General features: G+C 25.3%; 1 protein-coding gene across 1 annotated transcript; it reads right to left on the bottom strand.

Annotated features, from left to right (window-relative positions):
• Positions 1-26928, bottom strand: LOC100202925 (disks large-associated protein 1). Its single transcript, XM_065811036.1, has 6 exons — positions 26776-26928; positions 20652-20940; positions 15672-15763; positions 7726-7797; positions 7347-7445; positions 1-475 (listed from the first exon to the last, which is right to left on the bottom strand). The coding sequence occupies exons 2-6, from the start codon at positions 20854-20856 to the stop codon at positions 74-76; spliced, it is 870 nt and encodes a 289-aa protein (XP_065667108.1). The 5' UTR covers positions 20857-20940; positions 26776-26928; the 3' UTR covers positions 1-73.
• Between the last annotated feature and the right edge of the window lie 305 nt (positions 26929-27233).

Here is a 27233-nt window from a genome sequence, read left to right as displayed (position 1 = left end):
TTGTAATTCCGCATTCTCAAACATTTATAAATCATAACTATATTTGTTCAAAAAAAAAAGAAAAGTAAACAAGTCATGATGTACATTCTCCTTGTACTACTATATTACTGATTATTATGTCCCCAGAGTTGATACCGTTTTTATATATTGGTAGCTGCTCTTCTCCATCAGGGAGAAGTATTTGCTCACAGTTAAATGGAGCACTATGATCTGGGTTAAAAGTGGTCAACTTTTCTGGTAATACTGTAGAGGTTTCTTCTATATGTACTGAATTTAAATTATCTTTTAGTAATTCCATAGATGTATTAAGAGAATTGTTGGATTGAAGTTCTTCTTGTTGTTGCTTTAACCGCGCTTGCTTTTTAGCAGCAGCAAAGCGATTTCGAGCTTCTCTTTTTACTTTTTCGTCATCAATTCCTTTAGTTTTCTGAGTTTTGTTTGGCGATATTCGATTTACCTTTGTTGAAGAATTTGTCTAAAAAAAAAAAAGAAGAACGTAATAATTAGCATTAACTTTTTTCTTTAGTTTTAATTTGTTTTTCATTATTTTAAACTATAAATTTTTGATTGTTTTTCTATTCTTTTTACTATAGCATAGCATAGAAAACAATCCCTTATCTTATTTCACTATATTTTTTTTATAAAAAACTCTTTTTCTTTTTTCTTCGAAAAAATTATTTTTATTTGAAAATTTTCTTTTTATTACATAAAATAAAATTTTTGTAGATGTTTAGGGTGTTAGCCAGGAATAAATTTTATAAGCGTTTTTAAAAATTTAGGAGTTTTGATTGACGTTGTTTTTCTCCTTTCTTCTCCATGACCTCCTGAAACCATTAGGGCCAGGGGAAAATGGAGTGTTATGGAGTGCAATCAGTGTTTTAATCATTTCTAATTCTTTTAAAATTAAAAATATTGTTTTTTTTTTCAAAATTACTCGCCACTTTTTACTTAAGTCATTTTTTACTTTAGATACGAAAAAGCAACTAAATTAACAACCCATTTCTCAAACATAAGTGAACTTGGCTGTATCTTTATTTACAAATGATAATCATAAATACTCTTATAATAATCTTTAATGTTAAGAATGATTACATGTGTAAAAAAAAAGTTTAAATGTTTAACAATTTTTATTTAAATTGATATTTTTTATAAGCTTCCCTAGATGAAAAGTCTTTTGAAAAACATATATTTATGTTTAAACAGAATACAATTTTATAAATTCTCGTATAAGATAAAAGATTGTCTGTTTAAATAGATAAAAAATTGTCTGTTTAAACACAATTTGTTTTTATGAATTGAGAGTTGAAAAAAATGAAACTTCAACATCAAACTTGAAATATAATTAATAATAATTTAACTCTAATGTTAGGGCTTCTATTTTTTAACCCCTCAATGAAACTTTCAAGAACTTTATCTTTGAATCTTTGTTCAGGACTTTTAGTTGCTAAAACCAAGAGGTTTTTGAGTGTGCTCTGAGACAAATGGCTGCGTAGACGACTTTTTACTAATTTTAATTTTGAAAACAGCTTTTCTACACAAGCAACGCTATTTGTGAAAATCATTAGCAAATTCAATAGAAACATACGTTAGAATATAAATCCTCATTTAAACTGGTCCTTTTTTGAACAAGTCCATAAGGTCTGAGCACAGTTTGACTCTCGTTTTTTCTAAACTCTTGTTCCTGTTGTTAGTGGAATCATTGAGTATTTCAAGATCAAGTCGTATTTCCTGTTCTTTTCGCGCTAAAAAATATTAAAAACTTAAAACCATCTAATTCAACGTTTATTTTCTCCACATCTACATCTCTGCCTTGTTGTACCATTTGACCAAATTGATGACTTTCACCAAGTTTTCTATAGTGACTTATCAATGTTGACAACTCCACTTTGCCATAACTGATCAGATCAGATATTGCTGTAGGGAAATTGTGAGGATGGAAAACCGATAAACATTTCAAAAACTATTTGTTCAAAGGTTTTCATCAGCTCAATTTTAAATGAACTTAAAAATTTCATATAAACACCTGCTTCAAAGTTTTCAAAAGCTTTTTTTTTTCCTTTGCAAACTACTTGACGTAGGTAGAGATGCACAAATGTTACAGGCAGCAGATTTCATAGTTTTCTAATATAAAGTATTTTCTTAATGAATTGTCTACACCAATAGAGCTGAAAATGTTTCTTTACTTGAAGCTCGCATAAATTTCAAAATTTATGCAAGCTTCAAGTTAATCTAGAGGACATAAACTAAAATAGAGGACATAAACTAAAATAAAACCTTCTGCTTCTTTTCATTAATTATAGCAAGTACATATAGCAAGTACATAAAGCAATTGAATATCTATTGGTTTGAAAAAACCATCAATAACTTTAAACAAGTTTTTAGCAGACAAACTAGTCCCCACAAGTTTACTTAACAGCAGCAATAAAATGCTCTTTTGCATCTTTTGACTTGACTTTGACTTGCTCTTTTGCTAGAATGAAGCATGAATAGCTAGTTGTTCAACAGATGTTGAACAGATGTTGAATCAGTTGTTCAACAGATGTTATATCTGAAATCTGAATAAAATGTTATCTGAAATCTGAATAAAATCTGAATAAATTTTTTTTCCCCTGAAGCACCAGACGCTTGATAAACTTGTATATAACATTAATATACTTATATTATATTTGGGTGACATAGCTTGCATTTCCAGGTGCAAGTAGAAGATGGTATTTGCACATCTTACCCCCCTCCCCCGAACACATTGTACAATATTAAGTTTTTAAAATTATGAGTATGAGCTTAACTCTACTTGATTGGTAAATAAGTTACACAAAAAAAAGATTACGGAACAAATCTAGTGCTAGATTATTTTCACGGATCACTTTCCAAACGTCTGTGTCTCTTTTACTCAATGTTTGGAATGTTTGCCTTTTATTGTATTTTAATGCCAAACTTAAAATAAATGGCCAGATGAACATTCAACAGAATGATCTGCAAACAGTACAAAGCTTTTTAATAAAAGCCCTTGTACCATCATGGACTGCAAACATTGTGCACATTTTGCAGAACCAACTATTTAAGGCTGAGGATTTTTTTCAGTAGACTTTAAACATAAATTAAGTTTTAGTCTCTTGGTTAACAAATAATTTTTTGTAACATCGGGTTTTGCCTGTAATTAAAAAGAAAGAAAATATGATTTGAGAATCTTCAATTTTTACCTTTAACACCATTATGTAAAAAGTTGCTTCATCAATAAAAATGTTTTAGAAAACCGTAGGTGTGAACACAAGTTTATATTTAAATTTGGTTTCAAATTGCATATTTTTTAAGAATTCGATTTTATAATTAATAATTTTATAATATAAATAAATAGCGAAAGTTGTAATTACAAGCCATGATACTGCAATAAATTTAATTTATTTGCAAAAAGAATATTGATTGCAACGAAAAACTTTTGCTATTCTTAGTTGTGATCAATATTCTTATGTAAACAAACTTGTTGCAGTAGTGTGGCTTTGCTCATTCAAATATTTAATTTTGCTTTTATGTTTTAAATGTTTAGTCTATAAATGATAATTGTCTTTTTTATTACAAAGTAAGCAAGTAGTGAAGTAAAGACATCTATATAAAGTATTGGTTGTTACAATAAAAAACAAACATTTGTGTTATTAAACATATATAATTTATATTTCACAGGTGGGTTAGGGTGCATCCAACGCTCCATACATTCAAAAATTGATCTGTCCCTATTTTTAAAACTTTCTATTGGTTCTCACAAGACACCCTGTTAAATTTCAAAAATAATAAAATTTTACACAAGAATTATTATTCTAAGTTTTATTGCATAAAAATTATTATTTTTTAACAAAAAATTAAAAAAAAACTTTTTTTTTCATGGTTTTTGTCAAAAAAAATTTTTAAGGTGTTTTTAACAAAAAAATGATAACTATTTTTGAAATTTTTATAAAGTTTTGCTTCTTTAGAGATCCAACATGACATACATTTGAAAAACTTTTTTTTCTTTTGTTTAGGGTCTCGTTGCAAGTTTCAGACTTGAGGTGCCCACCGAAATCTCATTCAATTTTGAAAAAATTTAACAGGGTGTCTTGTAAGGGCCAATAGAAAGTTTTAAGAATAGGGACAGATCAATTTTTGAATGTATGGGGTGTTGGATGCACCCTAAGGTGGGTTTAGCTTTTCAAAAAAGTTAGTCAAGAAATGGTACCAAGATTGAAAAATGCTTTTGAATGAAAATAAAAACCAAATAATTGCTTCAAAAAAAGATTTTAGTCGGCGACCCTAAAAGCTAAACTCTTAAACTAACTTAGGTAAAATAAAACAAGAGCTAACCATAACTTTAGGTAGAAAAAAAGAAGTAATCAAAATTATTATCATTTTTTAAGTATAGCCTAGAGTATGCTGCTAATAAACTATAAACAATAAATAATAATAAAAATTTAATTAATGAAGTTGAAATAACAAGGTTGATGCTAATGACAAGGATGATGTTGAAAAAAAGGATAATATCATTGATAAAGGCAATGCCAAATTTACAGACGACATCATGATAAGGACAATGAAAAAGGTAACAGTGATAAAGATATAGTTGATATAAAGATGTCAATGATTAACTAATGTTGTTGGTATAAAGATGTCAATGATCAACTAATGTTGTTGACATAAAGATGTCAATGATTAACTAATGTTGATGATATTAAGATGCCAATGATTAAAAGTATGTTGATGATATAAAGATGTCAATGATTAAATAATGTTGATGATATAAAGATGTCAATGATTAACTAATGTTGATGATATAAAGATGTCAATGATTAAATAATGTTGATGATAAAGATGATACCAATATTTTTCTTTGCTAAAAAAAAAAACTCTTGTCTAGAAAATAAACTTGAATTATCTTTATTATATTTAATTCTGGAAAAACAGATTTAACAATAACCAATATTTTGTCTGGTTCATGAATTACTACAATTATGTGTGAATTACTAATAAAATTAACTATCATTATGGTATCAGATTGGCTTGCACATATTTTTAATATATTGTCTGATATGATGTGTATACATATAATGTATTTCTTATAAGTGAATAACTGTGATGTAATAACATGATCTAGCCATTGGTTTAAAAACATAAAATTAATAGCTTTAAAACAAATATTTTTTTATTTTTTTAAAACAAATAATTTTTGCTTTAAAGCATAGCTTTAAAACATAAATTTAATAGATATTATAACACTTTCTCAGGTCATTTTTTTAATGTTTATATAATCCATATTTCTTAAAACTGTTGTTATCATCAAGTTTTTATTGTTTATATAATCTATACTTCTTAAACTGTTGTTACATTATCTTCAATTTTTTGTGCTACAAATTGAAACCAGTTTCAATTTGTAGCATAAACCATAAAAAAAAATTTTCTTCCTCTTTTACTTCTATAAAATAAATTTTTTTCAAATAAATTCCTTTAAAACTTGTTGTTAAATTGCTTATATTAAAGTATTTTTTTGTTTTGTTTTTGTAATTCACCTTGCCAAGGCCAAGAAGGCCATTACAGATGAGGAGGCTACTTGTGGTTATAACCCTCTCCCAACTCTATAACTCCGAAACACGAACATTGACAAACAAGGCCGCTGCGCAGAGAAACAAGTTGAGTGCAGTACTACCAGGGATGTTAAAGGAATTGAACTCGGAACCTCTCGCTTATGAAGCGAACACTTTACCACTACACCACTAGTGCAAAGTATTGCTGTTAATTTTTTTGTAATACAGTTTGTAATATTCATCAACAAATTTAGAGTCAATGAAAATGTTTTAAAATAAAGACCATATGTAATTTTCAATTTAGCTAAAAACCTAAAAAACTAAAAACCTAATATTGAGATAATCTTATATAGGGGTTATAATGGTTTAAAAACCAAGTTGAAATCCTTGACTTCAAATTGAAGTTACTCATTTTTAAACCATATTTAAAAAAGTCATACTTGATCAAGAAAACGTAAGAAACTATACAACCTCTCTAAATCAAGTAAACTTAAGAACCAAATTAATTCTTTAATTTAAAAAAATAATATAAAATAATAATTAAAAACTAATTAATTTTTTAAAAAATGTTAAAACCAATGCATAATTTTGAGTTAGTAAACATTATCTACAGCCAATTATGTGCACTTTTCTTTTATAATTTCTCTGAAAATTTGCAATAAGACAAGCACACTCGCTGGCACACTAACACGCTTGATTATTCTCAATTATGATTACACTCAAGGTAAACTTCTTGGTCTAAAAATGATTCTCAGTATCAAATATTCCTACAAACAGTTGATCAACCATGAAGATATTTGCTACAAATAATTTTGTTGACTTGAAATGGTTAAAATGATTAGTGATAAAAATAAATTGATTTTAAATTTTGACGATTATTATCTCATATGATTAGAAAAAGAAAAAAATTTTGTTTTGATAACTTAGAGATTTTAGATTAGTTTTAAAAGTAAATGTATTTACTCTCATACAACTGTTTTAAACAACACCCACTCAGAGGACTAGAAATGTTCTGTGAAGTTAAAAAAAATGACTCAAACAAATTCTAAAACTATAACTACTGATGTGTTACTGATAAAATCAAAAGTTCTTAAACACTGTTAATTAACATGATTGATGCAAGCATTTAACAAAAGCTGTTTATTTTATATGCTAACACTTTAATGCTTTTAACACTTTAACACTAATGCCTTTGTTTTTGATTTACAAAAATATCATTTTTTTAAATGTTTTTTAAACTTTATATTGGCTTTGTTTCTTGGGTACATTTATATTTTTATAAATAGACATAAGTGGATGAAGGTGTTGTCATTTTTTAAGCAGAGCTTTTTCACATGAACTTAATAACACTGCACAAAAATATGCTGAAACACCATTTTCACAGTGGATGAAGGAGTTATGTTACACATTAATTCACCCACAACAATACATAACATGTAGATATAGATGTAGATGCTAAGGGGTTTTATTACATTCATCCATTAATAATGCTACTTTGATGTAAATAGTTATGTCTATGCTATTGAAAAAAATCTAGAAAAAATGTGTTCAAAATTTAAACTCCAGATATCTCAGTTAAGTAACATAACACCTTCATCCACATATGTCTTTAATTAGGATTTAAAAATTTAGTAAAATAATGTTTTATCTGCATATAATACACTCGAGCAAGAAAGCATTTAAATTACGTAAAAGACTATATCATTAAATTTATAAAAAATTATAAAGTTACTGATAGGAACCTGATAAAGTCAAAATAAAGCAGATATTTTTTATTTAAAAAATAGTTAAAAAAATCACTTTAAGTCCAGTATCAACAGTTTCAGCAGGTGTTGGCATGATCCATCCATTTTCTTTTAAAGTTTCAATGTCTTTAAAAAGTGCCTTTACATCATCTATCTAATAAAGTAAACAAAAAAAGCAAAAAAAACGTTATTTCACTTATGACTGAGTATGATCACATTAAAAAAAAACGTTATCTCACTTAAGACTGAGTATGATCACATTAAAAAAAAACGTTATCTCACTTATGACTGAGTATGATCACATTAAAAAAAAAAGGTTATCTCACTTAAGACTGAGTATGATCACATTAAAAAAAAACATCAAACTATTTGTGAAAATAGACAAATAGTCAGATATCTGTATATATATAAAGATCAATCACTGCTAAATGTACCTGGATGCTCATCATTTCCCAATATCCTTGCAGATCTGATGGCTTTGTTTCTTTTTTCTCAGGATCTTGCTCCTATGATAATAAATACTGTGATATGGAAAACAATATAATATCAAAGAAATAAAAAAATGGCCTCCAATGATGAGTCATCACCCAATTGACACTGATGCAATTTAAAAGCTTTTCTTTAGAACTAAAATTTTACTTTACTGATGTGTTATAATGTTTTTTACAACTTTCTTTTAAATGTATTTTACAACTTTATCTTAAAGTTTTTTTTAAATGTGTTTTACAAAGTTTTTAAGAAAATAATTTAAATTGCAACAATGCATGGAAAATGTATATCTGTATATGCTATAATATATATATATATATATATATATATATATATATATATATATATATATATATATATATATATATATATATATTAATACAAATTAATAAAAACAACTTTTTCATGGAAATCATTTTCATGCTTTTTGGCAATTATGAACAATTGAATATTACTCAAAATTTAAAACTACATTTTTGAATTATAAAAAAAAATTATTTTTGAGCACTGTTAAACATACAAGAGTATTTGTATTATTACAACAACTTTTCATGTGTGTATATTTACTATATATATAATTTATATATAATGTATATATACATTATACAGTTAATTCCCGATAACTCAAATCTCTGAGGGACCAAGGAAAATTGTTCGTATAAAAAAATGTTGGACTAAAGCAAATTTCTGTTAAGTCAAACTTTGGCTGATATGAGATATTAGTTCCAGTTACAGCGATTTTTCTTTAGCCATTCTTAAAGTATTAAATTTACACAATTATACTAATGTTTCAATAAAAAAAGTTTAGGGTTCACAGATTCACACAACGCAGTCAAAAAATAACCTTTGATAAAGATTAGCGACACAATGATTTCCTTATTATTTGATAATAAAATTGCATCTAAAAGGTAGCAGTTTAACTTTGACAAACTCATTAAACTATAAAATAATTGTCTTTTAACATTTTTATCAAAATTTATTATTAGATTAAAAAAAAATTATCACAATTTACAAAGAATATAATATTTAGAAAAAAGTTCTTATCCATCTATTATAACAAGTTGTCAATTACCAGTCAACAGAGAAACTAAAGTACTTCTTTAGCCAATCAAAGTATTTTTTTCTCTAATTAAAATTAAGGTAAATTTTGATTTTTATGCTGGACTTCTACTTTTAATGCCTTATCCATACAATCTTCTTGAACAGTAATTGTAGCTACATTTAGTCCCACCTCATTCAACTTATTGGTAATTATGAAATATCTAGCAAATCTATGTTCTTTTATTATTTTTACTAGCTTTCTCTCATTCCTGGGCCTTATTTTCTTTAATTGCATTACCCTTTGAACATCTAATAAAAAACCATTTTACAATGTTTTTGATTCAGTTCACAGTGTCTCTTTATATCTAACACTTTCTTGATATTTCACTTATCTGGTGATAAGCTTCTTTCAGAATGTCTTCTTTATTCCCATTTTGTAATTTAGAGCTTTTAGAAGATTAACTTATTAAAAGTTATTTTAAAAATAATAAAAATTGGTTCATATAGAAAATAATGAAACAAAATATATAAAATGTGTAAAAAATTGTTTAAAAATTGTTCAAAAATCTATAAATAAAAATATTACAATGTAAATATAAAGTAATTAAATCAAAAAAATTTGATTCGAAAAAACCTAGAAAAAGGGCATGAATGTAAAACACAAACTTCATGACTTAAACATATGCCATTTGTACCCATAAAATTGTTGGCACCTTAAAAGTAACTTTATAATGCTAATAGCTTGAAAGTTATAACCAAAAAAAAAAAAAAAAATCTACTAATAAAGATATTGAAATCTAATTTAAATAGAGCCTAAACCATTAAAAATTCAAAACTCTATACAATTTATAAGGTGGGCTAATAATTTGATGTGGAACTGAATATTAGTGTTTAAAAAAGTGTTCTTTAAATTTAGTGCCAATAGTGGTTAAAAAAAAAAAAGTTACATTCAAATTTTTTATTTCCCAAGTTTTTTTCATATATAATTTGTGTTTTTATTTTTAATTATAATTTTATGAAATTTATCTGTTTGTTTGCTTAATACAAAATTTAGATTCCAGGATTCTCAGATATTTTTTTATATTAATCTTCCTATCGGTTTTCATAATATAGCTATATTTAATTAAATAACTGTTAATTTTATTATTATTTTTTTACAGTTTGCATCATTCATTCATTTTTAGCATATTTATCCTAGATTTTTCATTATTTTATTTTTAAGACTATATTACTAAATCATTCTAGTTAGAAGTTGTCAATAATTTCATATGGAACTGGTGATCATATGAAATATTGGTACCAACCAACATTTCCTAATTGTTAATGTTCACTTCCATCCTGATACAATTCCCGCTGCTAAGACAAGGAAAAGTTATCTCTTAATTTAAGTTACCCTTTGACTAGGGGCTCTTAGCCAAGTCAAGACTAGAAATGGTGTATAAACTATTAGTATTAAGTATTCATATTGAAACATGGTGTATACAGTATACAATAAAGTACTTAAGTTGAGCAGATGTTAACAGCATCCAGCTACTAACTTGTAAAATGTCTCCTAGATATTTAGAGAGGCAAAAAAATTATGTTAACCTGGCTTGCCCTTTTTTTATCTAATAAGGTGGCAAAGACTTGTTTTACTTTATGTATATAAAATAAAAAAGCAGTCATTTTAATAACTATTTTTAATAATTCTTAAAATGGCTGCATTCTATTACAATAAGAAAATATAAAACTTTTCTTATAATCAGTAAAAACAACACTCATCTAATGAATTTTTTCATGCTGCAATAAAATACATTTGTTATGTATATTTTCTCAAACATATGTTTGAGATGACGCAACAAATCTACGAACGTGTAAACTTTCTATATTTTTGAATATGCAAACATTGGCGATTGTTGTAAATTTTTAAAAACACGTTTTACTTTAGCAACTTTTTTTCCAAATAGTTATGCAATTGATAGTTTTTATTTATTATAAAAAACACATATTTATAATAAAAAACAATTAGTTACTAAAATTTAAAACACATTTTAAAGACTTTAAAAGAAATCATGCTTATTTTTTTCAACTGTTTCTATTAAGTAAAATAACTAAGTACGTTATCAAAGAAAGTAGGTTTTAGCATGGTTTTTGCATGCGTTAACAAAAGCATGCACAATTTTCCTTCAAATGAATAAGTTTGCAATTACTTTAAAAGAAACCATGCTTAAACACTATGATTGCTATTTTCTATAATGTACTTTTTTTTTTTTAACTTTCTTATTATTCTTAAAGTGAATTAATGTTTATTTGCATATTGAAAAAGCTTTTAAAACGTTTCAAATGAATTTTTAAGTTTAGAATTAATATGTTTATTATAGTTTTTATTTATTATTGTGCGTTTAACAACGCCAATAATATGATACTTTTATTACCTTATTATTAAATACTTAATGTGATATTTTTGAATGTTTTAAAAAAGAAATGTCAAAACAACTTTTATTTTATTTTTAACTGCTTTTATTTTAATTTCTTCAAGTTTTTACGATTTTTTTTATTTGTAAATAAATTTAGTGAACTAAAATGAGAAAAATTCATTATTTAGTATTAATGGATAACAATTTACAATCGCTAGGGTTTTGCATATTATCATTAATTTGCGCACACTTTGCAAATGTGTAAAAAATTGTTTTGATGAAATAAAAATTAATTAAATTCAATAAGCATCATTGACATATATAAAAACTTATTAACTAGAATAAAAATTATTTGAAAATAAAACTTCCTTAATGACATATATCTCTTAAATTAGATGTTCATCATTAAATAAAGATATAAATGTAAACGCTCATTAAAAGAAAACAATTTGTCACACCCTGGGCTTGTAGCTAGTATAAAACCAAAATTTTGTATTTAATGATTAATTTTTTTAATGAATAAACAGTTAGCTTGCCCAAAAATCAAAAGCTCTTCTAAGAAGCTGTTTAGAGGAGCAGCTCGCATAGCTCACCATGTTCGTTTTAGGAGAGCTCTTTGCCGCTCTCGCACTCATTCGCTCCCACTGAGGCCTGTATGTATGTATGTATGTATGTATGTATGTATGTATGTATGTATGTATGTATGTATGTATGCATATGTACGTATATATAAATATATATATATATATATATATATACACACACATGCATATATATATATGTATATATATATATATATATATATATATATATATATATATATATATATATATATATATACACACACATATGCATATATATATATATATATATATATATATATATATATATATATATATATATATATATATATATATATATATATATATAATTGATTTTTCTTAAAGATTATATTTAAGTCTTCATTATTTTAATTTTAAAAACTTAATAGAATCATTATTTTGATAAATAATTTTTTTTTATAAAACTAATACTCTCTCTGTTTCAAAATACTGTTCCCATTTACATTCAATGTAAAGAATTATTGAAAATAAATTGTTTTTAATTAAAAACACTTTTAATATAACATTTAGATGTTTTTCTAAAATATTATGAAAAATTCATGAAAATAATATTATCTTTTACCACCACACCATTGTTTCTAAAAAGGATGTTTTTTTATGAAATATTTTGTTCCAAAATACTGTTCGGATTTGTTAAAAATGAATTATAAACTTTTAAGAAATTCTTATTTTGTATTAAATTATTTAATAGTGTAAAACCATTTAGTTTAAATACTTTATTCTTAATAAATGATTTTATTGTTTTTAAATCTGTAACAAATAAAGTCAGGAGTTTAATTGTTAGCCCTCTTATTGCTTTTACTGCAATAACAATAAACTTAGAAACAGACAACATTCTGATTTAAAAAGATTTCAAATGTATTTTGAATATTTTAAAATGAATAAAAGAGATACCCGTGAACTTACAAACAAGCATTGTAGAGTAATTTACGATGAATTATTATCTCAAAGCATTAACGGAAAACTAAAAAAAGGCTTACTTTAAAATACTGTTGAAAAATTCAATGTATGCACTAATTAAATCAGTAACCTTTGTCATTGTGGACAAGACATTTCTCTTCAATTTCTCTTTTTGTCGAACTACGTGTTCTAAGAAAGCCTTTTAAATTTTTACACCAGTAAATAAACTAGATTTTCGATTTACTTTATTATATCATCATATAAAAGCATGTGTAGACAAAGATTTATACAAAAATAAGATAGATACCCTAGATTTGGGTTATTGTAGTATATAACTACTTAATTGTGTGTATATGCACATACCAAAGCCAAAGGCTTCGGTGTGTGCATATACACACAATTGCCGGAACACCAAAAAAACAAGGGCTGAAGCACCAAAAAAACTTAAATTATTAAATAAATTAAATTAAAAAAAATAAATTGTAAAAAAAAAAAAAAAAAAAAAAAAAAAAAGATCTTTTAACAAAAATCTGGAGAAGGAGCAAGGAGGCGCAAGGCCCCCTGTGCACTCACGTCATCGTGATCCTTGATAAATGTTTTCAAAAATTTTTTATTTTCTAAATAAGTCATTTTATTAAAGATACTTGATTTTTTTCTCATCAAAATTTGCAATAAAATCAAATCAGAATAGTATTTTGGAACAAAAAAAAACGTGAAATCGGAACAGTATTTTGGAACGGAGGGAGTGGTAATTATATAAAATAGAAATATAATTATATTGTTTTGATAAATAATTAAATTTAACTTTTTTTGTTAGTTTATAACTATTCTTTATTCAATAGACATTTATAGCTTTTAAAGTTATATTCAATGATGATTTTCAAAAAATCCCATGATTCAGCTGATACTTTTGGTGATAGTTTTAGTTTTTTACTTCAATCTTAATTAAACTCTAATCTGGAAGATAGTTATTGGAGATTTAAATATAGTTATTGCAGAAAAAAATAATATGTGTTAAAACTATTCCACAAATAAAAAGCTTACAAAAGAAGTCAAAAAGCACAGTTAACCAGATGCAGTGTACAAACAAAAGGAGGAGTGAACATAAGAACTCAGGATAAAACTTGAAAAGGTAACTTCTGCATTTTGAAAGAAAGTCTAACAATTGATGAAGATGATACCTCACCACCGTCATCACTATCATCATCATCATCATCATCATCATCATCATCATCATCATCATCATCATCATCATCATCATCATCATCATCATCATCATCATCATCATCATCATCATCATCATCATCATCATCATCATCATCATCATCATCATCATCATCATCATCATCATCATCATCATCATCATCATCATCATCATCATCATCATCACCACCACCACCACCACCACCACCACTTCTTTTTATCTTTTAAAGGCACACACACATCTGATCATTATCTTTTCTTAGTTATTGAGCAAATGATATTGACCAACAATTTTTTTAAAACATTTGGAGTGACATAAAAGCTGTGACAAGCAATGTCTGACAGAGAAACATAAATGTTGAAAAATGAAGTTGTAACAGTGAAAGTAATAAAATAACTAATTATTTTTTTAAAGCAAAACACAGGGATGACTGGGGTGCTATTAAAAACAGTAACAACAAGAAATTTAAAAATCTGAGAATCAAAGTGGGTGTTGTTATTTTCAAATTAAAAATGTTTTAACAATATAAATTCTACATGAAAAGCTCAATATTGTTTAGGATTGAAAAAATATTGTTTAAAATTACAACAAAACAGTGTCTGAAGCAGATCATAGTGAGATGTAATCATGCATTCAGGTCTTAGAAAAATTTCAGAAAAAAGCAGATCATAGTGAGATGTAATCATGCATTCAGGCACAAAAAATATAAAATATTTCTTATCAGGGATGCGGAGTCCCAAAAAGGACTCCGGATAATAAAGTCACAAAAAGACTACTTCATCCTAGTTTTTGGTATTTAAGAGTTCTAAAAATATAAATAAGTTTATGGATTACTATTAGGAAAAAAATTAGGACTTTTAGGTTAGAGTAACAATAATTTTTTGAACCCGGAGTCCTTAGGTATAACAGCGGCAGGACTCCAGGACTCCGGGACTCCAGGACTCCGAGCTTAAAAACAATAAGTTTCAAGTCATTAAATCTCATGAATTTTTTTTTAATAGCAGATCATAAGTCAACAAAATTGTTTAGAGCTTCTGGACACTACAGACTTGAAAAAAGTAGAGTTATAAAGCCGGAGTCCTTTTGGGACTCCGCATCCCTGTTTCTTATTATATATCACATTTTATCTTTACAGAAAGTTTGCACAAAATTCTGAATAAAAACAACTTTTCAAACACTGAGAATTATCAAAACCTGATTATCAAAAGTAATATAAACCAATAAGCAAAATAAAATATTAACTCAAACTGTTTGAACCTCTTTGTAGTTAATAGATGAGTTTTACCCACTGCATTTCGAATTTTTCCGCTTACTAATTTCAAATAAAATAATAATAAAAAATAGATTTAAAAAAACCAATTAGTGACAACATGTACTTATAAACAATCCTTGACAATGCTGTTAAGAATCCTTAATAACAATTCCTAAAGAGGTTATGTAGGATAAAGAGGTTGGGAATGGAACTTTAGGCTTCAAAAAATTTCATTTGTACTTTCCTTTAAAAATTATTCAAACTATGTTCTTTACCTCTGCATGTAATGCTACCCCTTAAATTAAAATTATTTTGCAAAGAAATTAAAATTAAAAACAATATTTACCTTTTTTTTTTAAATCACTGATATGTTGTTTGTATATAAAATAATAAATGTAATTCTTATAAAATTTCATTTGCAAAAATTTTTTAAATCTAACAACACTGGTTATTCATTTAGACAAAAGATACTCACAATATTGTCATGACACAATTCAGCAAACTGTTTGAACCTCTTTGTAGTTAATAGATGAGCTTTACCCACTGCATTTCGAATTTTTCCGCTAACTAATTTCAAATAAAATAATAATCAAAAATAGGTATTAGCAATAAACATTTAAAGTATTCATCATGCATTTACTTTAACTTTTTAAATTAATAAAATTTAAACTTTAAAATTTAAATATTGTCATAATCTCTTTTAGAATTACATTAAAATCAAATTAAAACACCTGCTTATGGTTGATAAACTTTTTACTTATTAGATAAATTTTAAATACAATCTTTATAAGAGTTAAATATACCCAATTTATTCAAGTTAATATAAAAAAACTTTAAGAAAAGCAAATATATAATAAATCTTCAATAAAATGTGCTCTTACATCTTTAATTTAAAAAAAAATACGGATTCCAAAACATGTGACAAAATTACCACTGTCTCATTTAAACCATTTCAATTTGGAGAATTGGTGATATATTGCATTTCTAAAAACTCAAACTTTTCTCCTAAAATAATCAGCTTCAACTTTGTGTTATTTTCTTTCTAGCCAAAATTGAATAAAAAACAACAAAAGTATGCTTTTGATGTTGGTCAATATGTACTGAAACTTTGAACTTTGCTTCACCAACATAGAATTTTCCACATGAACCCCAGTTTGTAGACTCCAGGATTAGATAAACATAATTTTTTTTTCTAAGTACACTTGCAGTTAAATCATTATTAATATTTATTTAAACATCAAAATACAAAACTCACTATGTAAAGTGTCAAAAAACCGCAAGTGTATTTAGATTCAAAACAAACAATAAATTGTCATAAAACTAATAGAGATCTTATTAATCTAAAAACATAGTGGTCACTGCAGTGGCACAATAGTCAGAGTTCTGACTCAGAACCAAGATGGTTCAAGGTTCAACGCCAGTAGAACCTTTTACCATCTCAGTTTATATTGGTAGAAATTGTAATTGTTAATTTTGGTGAAGAATTTTGTAAGGAATCCGAATCAGCAAAAGAAAGAATTTTAAAAATAATATCTTACTGGGTGGGTCAGCTCAGAAAGACATTTATATAGTCTTTATTATGTAGACAGTAATGTGATTAATTAAAAGGAAGAAAATATAATTAAAAAAACAAAAAGTTTTTTGTTTTTTAATTATAAAAAAAAAAATATTACTAGAAGTTAATTGCTTTTTTTAAAATTTTAAAAATAAGGGGGATTCATTTTTGTGAAGAATTTTATGGGGAATTTGAACCTATATAACCTCCCCCCCCCCCCCCAGAAAAATCTGTTAGAAAGATTTGCTTTTTTATAGAGAAAAATGACTTAAATAAGACTAAATAAGAGAAAGAATTATAATTAAAACAATAGTTCCTTTGATAATATTTTCATGGAGTCCAGAATTTGTGTACCATGGTGTAGTGGTAGAGCAAGCACTCTACCACTACACTAGAGTACACAAATATGCAATTTATTGTCGACAATCAAAAAATAATATTTCTATGGTTTATAACTTTCTTTTCAGTAAGTTTTTTCTAATTCTATTGAGGAAGAACATTACACTGTATGCATGGAACTAGGCGTTACACTTTTTTTCACTTTACCCTGAAAAATCAACCAAAGAAGAAAAATATGCAAAAATAATTTCCAATAATTTAGTCAAATGGATCTTTTAACATGGTGTAGACAAATCATTACAAGCATCAGGTGGTGATTCAACCAATGCTAATACTGGATGGAAAAGTTGTGTCATTCAATTATATTGAATCAAAAAGGTAGAACTGGATTGTATCTACACTTCATACTAATGAACTACCTCTCAGACATCTTATAGTTGAATTAGATGGCAAGATGCTTTTTTGAATCAAAAAGGTTAAACTGGATTATATCTACACTTCATACTAATGAACTAGCTTTTCAAACAGTAAATGGTCCAGTAAAAAAGAACTGTAACAGCATTAAGAACTGGGATGTTAATTGAAAATTTAATAAACTTTTGTTTATTCAATTTTCACACTTAATTGGATAGACCTCAGGATATTGATAAATTATCAAAAAGAAGTTTGCAACAATTTCTTAAAGTATAAATATTGATGTTCATAAATTGATAGATATAACTGAATGAAAAGATTTAGTTTACAAACCATTGCTTTGATTAAATTGTATTTCAATTATATGAGTTTTAACTGCATGAAGTTTTATTCAAATATGAAAATGTTAGAATTTTTTGTATAGAATATTTTCAGATAAAAGTTTTAAATAGAAATATATATTAAAATTGCTAAAAGAAAAGTTTCTTAAACAGCACATTCATTAAAGTAATTTATTGGGTAATTTGTTTATTTTTTCTTTTTTAATAACAGTTTGATAAAAAGTTTTTGAATAAAAAGTAACTTTAATAAACAACTTTAGTTTAGTATTTTTTTATTAAAAAAACTAAGCACACAGGCTTAGAGTTTCGTATTTTAATTTTTCGTATTTTTTTAGTTACTTTACTGTACTAAAAGTTTTTTAAGAATTTCTTAAGATCTAAATAGGGCTTCTAGCACCAGTTTCTTATTTACAATAACTTAAAAATAATTGCATAGTTACTAATTACAATTTTTTTTTAACAGTTGGTAAAAAGGGCTACTTAATATCTTTATTTTACACTCATTTCCTTATTCTTGTCAGTCTGGACATATGCAACAAAACGGAAAAATCCAATTACAAGAGTTAGAAAGACAGCGTCAGTATTGTAAAGTATTATAAAAAGTATAAGTATTGTAAAAAAATGCTTAGGAAATTCTACAACTACCTTACAAAATCACTTAAAAATTCACGGAACTTGTATAGATAAGGCAACAGAGCAATCATATTAACAGATAAGAGAGCAAGTGAAAAGATACAAAATGTATTAGCAACTTCTGTGCGCAAAAGAATTTAAAAAATTTTTTTTTTTTTCTGATTTGTCTACGAATGGCATTTCAATTTAAGCCATAAACAGAATTAAATACATTTACCAGTCAATAGGTTGGGATGGATTTCTTCCCATTTACAAAAGCAACTTAATGAAACTTCTGCACAAAGATTTTGATGAAAAGCAAAAAAAAAAAGATTGACACCATAAAAATAAAAATAGCTTTTATTTTTATGGTGTCAATGATTTACTTAAAAACTCATGCAATTTGATAAAATACATCAAACTGTCAAGTGTTCGAAATCAGGTTTCTCAATCAAAAGTCTTATTGCTGGAAAACAATACCAATAATGCTTGAGCCATTGATAAAGACAGAGACAGCAACTCAAAAAACTTTATTAGAATTTAGGGCATTAGAATTTAAACTTTGAAAAATTATAAATTTATAAAATAGCAAAACAGCTGCTAACAGCTGTTTAATTAAATTCTATAACAGTAAAGTAGCTATTTTTTTAAAAACAACTGTTTTTCATAAACCCTATTTGTATGTATATTAGTGATAACTGCACATTTGTGGCAGATGTCGTTACTGATGCCGATGGATCACCTAATTATTAAAATTTTGAAAATATAATACCATACAACTTTAAATCGTGTAAACTTATTTATGAAATCAGAACTGGTAAACAAATACTTAGACCCAAATCAGAGCCAAAGTTCTATTTTAAAAGTTCTATTTTAAAAGATTTTAGAAAAGCTCATTAATAGCTCATAACATTTTTTAGTTTTTTTTACTATGAAAAGAAAACTTTCAAAAGATAATTACAACTTTTGAGGAATGCTTTTTATTTCAATTTAAAAAAAAAAATGGTATTAAGATAAGCAGTTTACTTAGAATTCTGTAACTTTATTAATTTATTAGTAATTCAGATATTTAAACAGCAATAATATAGAAATATAGAAGGCAATACTTGAATACATATAAACAATAATGTTTAAATTACTTTTAAGAACAACACAAAATAAAATTATTCTAAAAACAACATTATAGTATTAAATTTATAAATCTTAAAAGTAAACAAATTTGCCTGTAAATAAAGTCAATATAAACAATTTCTCAAAAAAATTTTAAGTAATGCATAAAGTTTAGTTTATTTATTATTAAATTATTATCATAATGCAGGATAAAAATATTAAAATGCCATCAGTTGGAAAATGGGTAAATTAATAAAAAAAAGGCTGATGCTAATACCAATTTGGATTGTGCAAAAAGTATCAGATTAAGTCGATGCCAATTAATTGGTACATCACTAATATATATGTGTATGGTAATCCTACAGTGAAGCAGCCTAAAATAATTATATTTTATTGTTTTTTAAAAACACATGTTAACTTTTTAAAAACACGGGCGTTAGGAATAGATTTTCATGCAATGAAAATCTATTCCTAACACTCCTGCATTTTCTGAAAGGCTCCAGCTCCAGAGTAATTTTAATAATGAGTTAATTAAAAGTGGTAAATTTAAATTTTTTAAATCAAAATTGATTGTGTGTCTATTGATTGTACAATTGTGTGCCTATTGAATTTTGGGTATCTATTAAATGCAATGTATTAAAAAATAAATACTTAAAATAAACACTTAACAATAAATAACTGAAAAATTATTATTTTTTTGAAAAAAAAAATCTACTTTGCTTTTAGTTATATTTTAAAACTTTTAAAGTCCCTACAAATAAATTAAATTAATTTAGACCATTTAACTGTAGGATTACCTATGTATAAATATATGTGTATATATTTGTCTGTGTGTGTGTGTGTATATATATATATACATACATACATACATACATACATACATACATACATACATACATACATACATACATACATATATTATTGCTCTGTTCTTTAAGAACACCGAGCACTCTACACACACACACACATACGCATACACACACAGATATATATATATATATATATATATATATATATATATATATATATATATATATATATATATATATATATATATAATATATAACTAAATATATTAACTTACCATCCTCTGTAAGTTGTAAAAGTCTTGCATCTTTTTCTGCATTATCACTTAATGCTTTTAAGTTTTCTCTTTCCATTTCTAATCGGACCAAGTAGTATTTACCATCTTTCCCACTAACAACAGGCTTCAGATCTTCATTTCCTAAAGATTTTTTGATTTTCTTTTCACTCTCTAAAATGAGTGATTTGACTATTGAACCTTCCATCGTTTTTTTTAATGTGTAACCATATGGGTATTATTTTCTGAATATTTATCTGTATTGCTATTTCTTTTAATTTATTATAAAAATCTGTAAAAAAAAAAATAGATTGTTGATTTTTGCATTTAAGTTTTTATTAACTAAGTATACGAAATAATTAAATAGAAGGTCAGCAAGTTAATCAAACACCTTACAAAACACAATAAATGTATTTATATAAACTTTATTTTGTATTGATTTTTATTAGGAAACAAAACAAAACAAATCAAAAACAAAAATAATATTTAAATATGGTTGCTTAGTAGCAATTTAAACTAAGATTTAAAAAGATTAATTTTGACTAAGTTAACTCATTCATTACTCACTCTTATTAAATATAGAGAAAATTGTTAAAAAGTGCAAAACATTTAAATAAAAAAGCACCATTTTTAATGTTTTTGAGAGAAAAAAAACGCTTATAAATTAAAAAATAAATTTTTAAAATCAATTTAATTGCTAAGGTTATTATAAATTTTTAAAACAAAGTATAAAAAAACTTATAAATAAAAAAGTTTATATTTTAAAATTAATAAATAAGCAAAACTAATATTTTATACTTAAAAATGAAAATCAACCAGAGACATTATGAAATATACTTTTATAAACTTTTTTAAAATAAGTTTTACCACATATTGTTACATGCATTTACAAAATATATTATATGTTGCACTACCACCTTGAATATAATTTAAAATCAAATAATTGTTAAAATCTACTAAAACTTCATAAAAAATAAAAACAAAAAACTACACACATAAACTCATTCTTTATTCTTCCAATTATCTTACTTAAGAACATAACTGATACTTTTACTGTCCTGCAAAGCAACAGCTCTTTTGGCACTATGCTAAAGTTAAATGCCAAAAATTTATACATGAGCTAAAGCCTAAGGTTAGGCAATAGCTCATGTATGTATATTCTGCATTACAACAACAGTATTTAAGTACAATACAATAAATAATAAACACAAATATAAAATATATTTTGTGAATCTCTAATAAGTATAATACTAAAATACAAAACATCAAGTTGAAAAAGTCTTTTTTTTTTATTATTTTCTTTTGTTTTAGATATTGCAAAAATATTGTACAAAGCTGAAATAAACTAATTTTTTAACTAGATTTGTGTTAGTGATTGACAGTCTCTTTAAATTATTTAAAACTCAATTCTTTTTTATATGTTTTTATATTAGTTGCATTATTATTTACTTTTTATGTTTTCACATTTTATAAATAATTTTACTTTCACGTAAGGTTGTGTTTACAAAAATGAAATAGAATCAACTAAATTTAAAAAAAATCAGAAATCTAACTACTGCAATCAATAATATTTTAAAAACCACTAGATATTTAACCGCCATAAATCAGTATTTAAAAAAGTAAAGCCAAAATCGACTATTATAGGGGGCATATTCTTTACACAATTTATCAAAACAAAAAACACTTTCGACATATATAAAAAAAACTTCAAGATTAATTTAATTTAGAGGCGTTATAATAAATCAATTCATAGATATTTAACAATTTTCATGTTTATTATTATTATTTTGAAAAATTCAATTATTATTAGAAAAATTTTGTTTGTAAAACAATCATCATACAGATTAGATAAACAAAAACATTGTATATGTCATACAGTGTGTGGTTTTTAACAAAAGGTACAATCTTACCTAATCTTTTAACATTTTATATACCTGTTAGTCGTTAATTACCCTTTAGAGTAATGCTGAGATCATAACATAACTGCAAGATAATCATTTTTAAAACTTATTAAGACTTAATAAATCATTGTACAAAGCTGTCTTAATTATTAACTAAGATATGTACAACTAAGACAACATAACTTACTTCTAGAAATGTTTTATGTTTATGTTTGATTTGTTTTTTAATAAAAATAAAAAAATCAAGAAAAAATGACAAATAATAAAACAAATATCTCAATTTCATATGATATATTTTATTTCACAATTATATTATATTATACTTTAATTCACAATTTTTGTGTTATACTCTCATTAATTGCCTACTTTATACACGGCCAGATATGTTGCATAAATAAACTGAAAATGCTTTTTTTTTGCATTTTGGCTATTTGTCACACTGTTAGTGAATATTGTTTTTATTTTATTTGGGAAGATAGTGATTATAATGGTGAATAAGTGAGCAGTTGTTAATTGTCAAACTGGATATAAATCTAAAAAAGTGAATCTAGTTCTCTTCTTCGCAAGTAAAGCTGTTTTTAGTTTCCCTAAAGATATTATTTTAAAAGAAAAATTAATAAAGTTTATTAACAGAAAATATTGGAAGCCAAGTAAACATTCAGTAGTCAACAATTGAATCAATAAGCATTGATAACAATTTGCTTGCAAAGTTGCATTATAAAAGTTGTCCACTACCATCAATGGTTTAGAACAATTAACAATTGTAAGATTTAAGTTTATCCACTTTAAATAATTTGGTGTCTTATATGCGCAATCTTGTTGGAGAGAATTCTTATTGTTTAGTTAATGAACTGTCCAAATCAGTCTAAATTAATTCAAATGTTGTCCTCCATATTCAGAACTATTAAGCTTTTCAGAAGTATTATGTTTTGCACTAATGCAAAGATATGCATCATCTCAATTTTAGTTGCTTTTTTTGAAACAACTTCTTTTACTATCAATATCTCTATTGAAAAATTTAGTATCTAGTGGAATTTGATTGGTGGAATTTGATTGGTGGAATTTGATTGGTGGAGCTGATTCAATAAAATCATTAATTGAGGGCAAAATAAGCAATGATTGTGTTCTACTTTTTGATGAAATATATTTATAGTAATCTTTTGGTCTCAAAAAATCAATTACATAAGGGATTAATGGACTAGTATCACTGGAGATTTGATTAAAAATGAAATAGAAAAAGTTTAAATACATTAAGATCTGCTAGTTTTAACATTTGCACATTGATTACTGATAACCATCTAACTAATATGTCACATTCAAAATTGCTCAGCATTTATGGATCAAAATAAACCAGAAGAAAATTCCTTTATCACTTATAATGATCATATAATTTATTTGATGTATAACAGTGTACATTTGCTTAAAAACACAAGAAACTTAACTAGTACCAAAAGAAACTAGTACCATAAAAAAGATTAACTAGTATCGAAAAGTTTATTTTCCCACTATTTCAGTTCACTAATTAACTACTTAACGAATTTGCTCGACATATGTCGAGCAAACTTTTTTAGCCAAAAAAAATTTGCTTGAGATATGTCGAGCATTACCAAAAATTGGTATACTTTGAGAGCTAGCTCGCTATATGTCGAGCAAAGCTTCTGATTAGTTATTATGATATCTGATGCGCTTCCTGTACGATAAACTCTTCTTTTTATGACTGCCACGCAGTAGTTTTCTATTATTTCAATGTTCATAAATTTATAGAATGCCTTATTTTATTCTTATTATTTATAAGTACGTAAAAGTTTCTTGTAATAAAACTACTTTTACAGTTAAAAATTTGAAAATTTTGTATGCGTGATTTTGCCTAGTCTCTACAATTTTACAGTGCCATAAATGTACATTTACGAAAGTTTATGTAATGTTATATTATTAGAGTTTTTAATAAAATCATAAATTTATAAATTTATTGAAATCAACTTTATATTTTATTGTTTAGAAATAGAGGAAATTAAGTTTGCAACTAGGTTCACTTCAATTTTTCAAGAATTTTGCAAGAATTTTATGCAATATTGCAATGCTCGACATATGTCGAGCAAGTTTTCAAAGGTCAATTAGGAAGGTCATAAATTATTAAAATATATTAAAATTTATTAATTATTATTATTTTCCTTTTTTGCATGGTTAAAACAGTAAAATCAATTAAAAAAAAAATAGATTTGTTTTTGACACACTTTTGAAAATTAATAGGTTCGTTAAGTGGTTAAAATTTTAATATAAATGTGTCTGCAGGAGATAAAGTGCACTTTTTTTACCTAAAGCCTAAAACATTTATTCCTTTACATTTTCAGAGCTCCTGAATCACAAAAATTAGGAATAAATAATCATTTAGTGACTTTCAAATCCAGAGTACTTTTAGGGATATTAAAGCTTAAAAATATATATATATATATATATATATATATATATATATATATATATATATATATATATATATTATATATATATATATATATATATAATAATGCTGTACAAACTATTTAAGTTTAGCGAGTCAAAACTACATAGTGTTGTTTATAACAGCCTTTAAATGTAAGATTTTGTTTATAAAAATAGTTTATTAATATAATTTGATATCAAAAGTTCAGAATTTTGTAGATTCTATTTTTAAAAGTGTTTTTTTTTTTTGCAGAATCAATTGCATCTTGTGACAACAAATTCTAATCGTCTACCACTCTATTTGTCAAATAGTAAAACCTGCATATTTTTCTAGAAAACTTTAAATGAAGCTTTTTATTATAATGATTTCTGGACATGTAGCTTTAAAATCTCAAAGGCTCCTTAAATCTAATATATTCGGTTGAATTTGATATTTTAAACATTTCTATCAAGTCACCCTTTCTTCTTCTTTCTCGTAACATTGGTAAACCTAAAAATTCCCTCCTTTCTTCATAACAGATGCCTTTCAGTGTTTCAATCCTAGTCAATCTATGTTGTACATTTTCTAGTCTAATAATATCTTTAATACAATATGGGCTCCACACTGATGCTGTTGTGGGGCAAGAACTGAACCCTTAGGTACTCCAATTGTAACTTCCTCCCAAAATGAAACAAACTCACCCAGTACAACTCTTTGTTTTCTATTACTAAGGAATGTTTTAAATCATTGTAAAATATATTATTGTGAAAATCATAACCATAAAGCTTGCAACATAATTTAGATAAAGAAACCGAATCAAAAGCTTTTGCAAAGTCCAAAAATATTATATCGATATTATTACCAGCTTTGGTTTTTCTTGTAATAAAACCAAAAGTCTTTAACAAATTTGAACAACAATTTTTATTATTAACAAATCCATGTTGTTAACTTGCTAATAATTTATTAAAAGTCAAATGGTTCATCATAACATTGCAAATAATTTTCTCTATAATTTTGCAACCTATTGATGTTAATGTTATTGGTCGATGGTGTGAAGGATCTAATTTTTTCTTTTTTTAAACAGTGAAGTTATGTTTGCAAATAACCTTTCATTTGGTACAACACCACTCTAATATGACATTTTATAGATCAGTGATAAAAAGTTACACTAAAAATGATAATTTTAAAATCATTATTATCATTAATTTTATTTTAAATAAGCTTTCAAAAATTAATTTAAAAGTAATGAATTTAAAGCTTGCCATTGCTAAAAATTGTTAGTTCATTTATTTACAAAGTCACTTTGCATCAGTGTATATATATCTATATATATAATATATATATATATATATATATATATATATATATATATATATATATATATATATATATATATATACATTTATTGATGTCTACTATTAGTAGAAAATTAATAGTAGTACCAAATTTAGTAGTACTAAGGATTGGTTATATTCAACACAGATAACTTGATTTCTAATTAGATAATTTTAACCCTTAAAAAAAATGGTGTTCAACTTATTCATCTGATAATTTTTTTTTTCACAATTTTTTTTTGGATGGATATTTTCCAACTCACTACAACTTCTAAAATAATTACTATAATAGTAGTAGAAATGTACAAACGTCAAAATCTGAACAACATTTGAAAGTTGATTACTAATTTCACTAGTACTTTATTTAATCCATCGGATATTCAAGTTTCATTATTTTCATTTTGCATTGTGCGGACTTTATAATATTTATATTGAGTCATAAGCTAATTTTTATGAACTTCAAAAAACCTTACCTGTTTTATTACAACAGTTGCCGTTAAATAAAGCTTGCTTAAAGAAATCAGTTAAAAGGCATTTATAAATAATTGAATTTCTAAAATGCATCCGTCTTGTATTGTCGCTCTTAAAGTAAAACAACTTTGTATTTCTTATTAATAATAAAATATCGACGAACTTACACGCACTTTTTTATATTGAATAGCAGATGTTCGGACATTAAGGGATATTTTGTATGAACAAATAAATGCGTTTATTTATATGAATTCCTTTTTAATATTTAATTTTATGACTGCTTTAGCAAATTGTATTACACATTTTTTATACTATTTTGAATTTTGCTTACTTTACTTATAACATAAAATAACTTGAGATAAGTTTTTAATTAAGATTTAGGTAAATCTAAAAAATATTTATTTTAACTATACAAACAAAAATTAAAATTGCCTTTTGCAATTTGTTGTTATTTTTTTCA

This window comes from Hydra vulgaris, chromosome 11 (assembly GCF_038396675.1).
Source record: "Hydra vulgaris chromosome 11, alternate assembly HydraT2T_AEP".
NCBI lineage: Eukaryota > Metazoa > Cnidaria > Hydrozoa > Anthoathecata > Hydridae > Hydra > Hydra vulgaris.
Note: the sequence above shows the minus strand (reverse complement) of the source record. Positions and strands in the feature narration are given on the sequence as shown.

Excerpts from the sequence above, each read along its gene's own strand:
- LOC100202925 (XM_065811036.1), bottom strand. The coding sequence starts at position 20,856 with ATGGAAGGTTCAATAGTCAAATCACTCATTTTAGAGAGTGAAAAGAAA. Across the intron at positions 7,446-7,725 it reads GGGAAATGATGAGCATCCAG|ATAGATGATGTAAAGGCACT; the intron begins GTACATTTAGCA and ends TTACTTTATTAG. Across the intron at positions 476-7,346 it reads CTGTTGATACTGGACTTAAA|ACAAATTCTTCAACAAAGGT; the intron begins GTGATTTTTTTA and ends TTTTTTTTTTAG.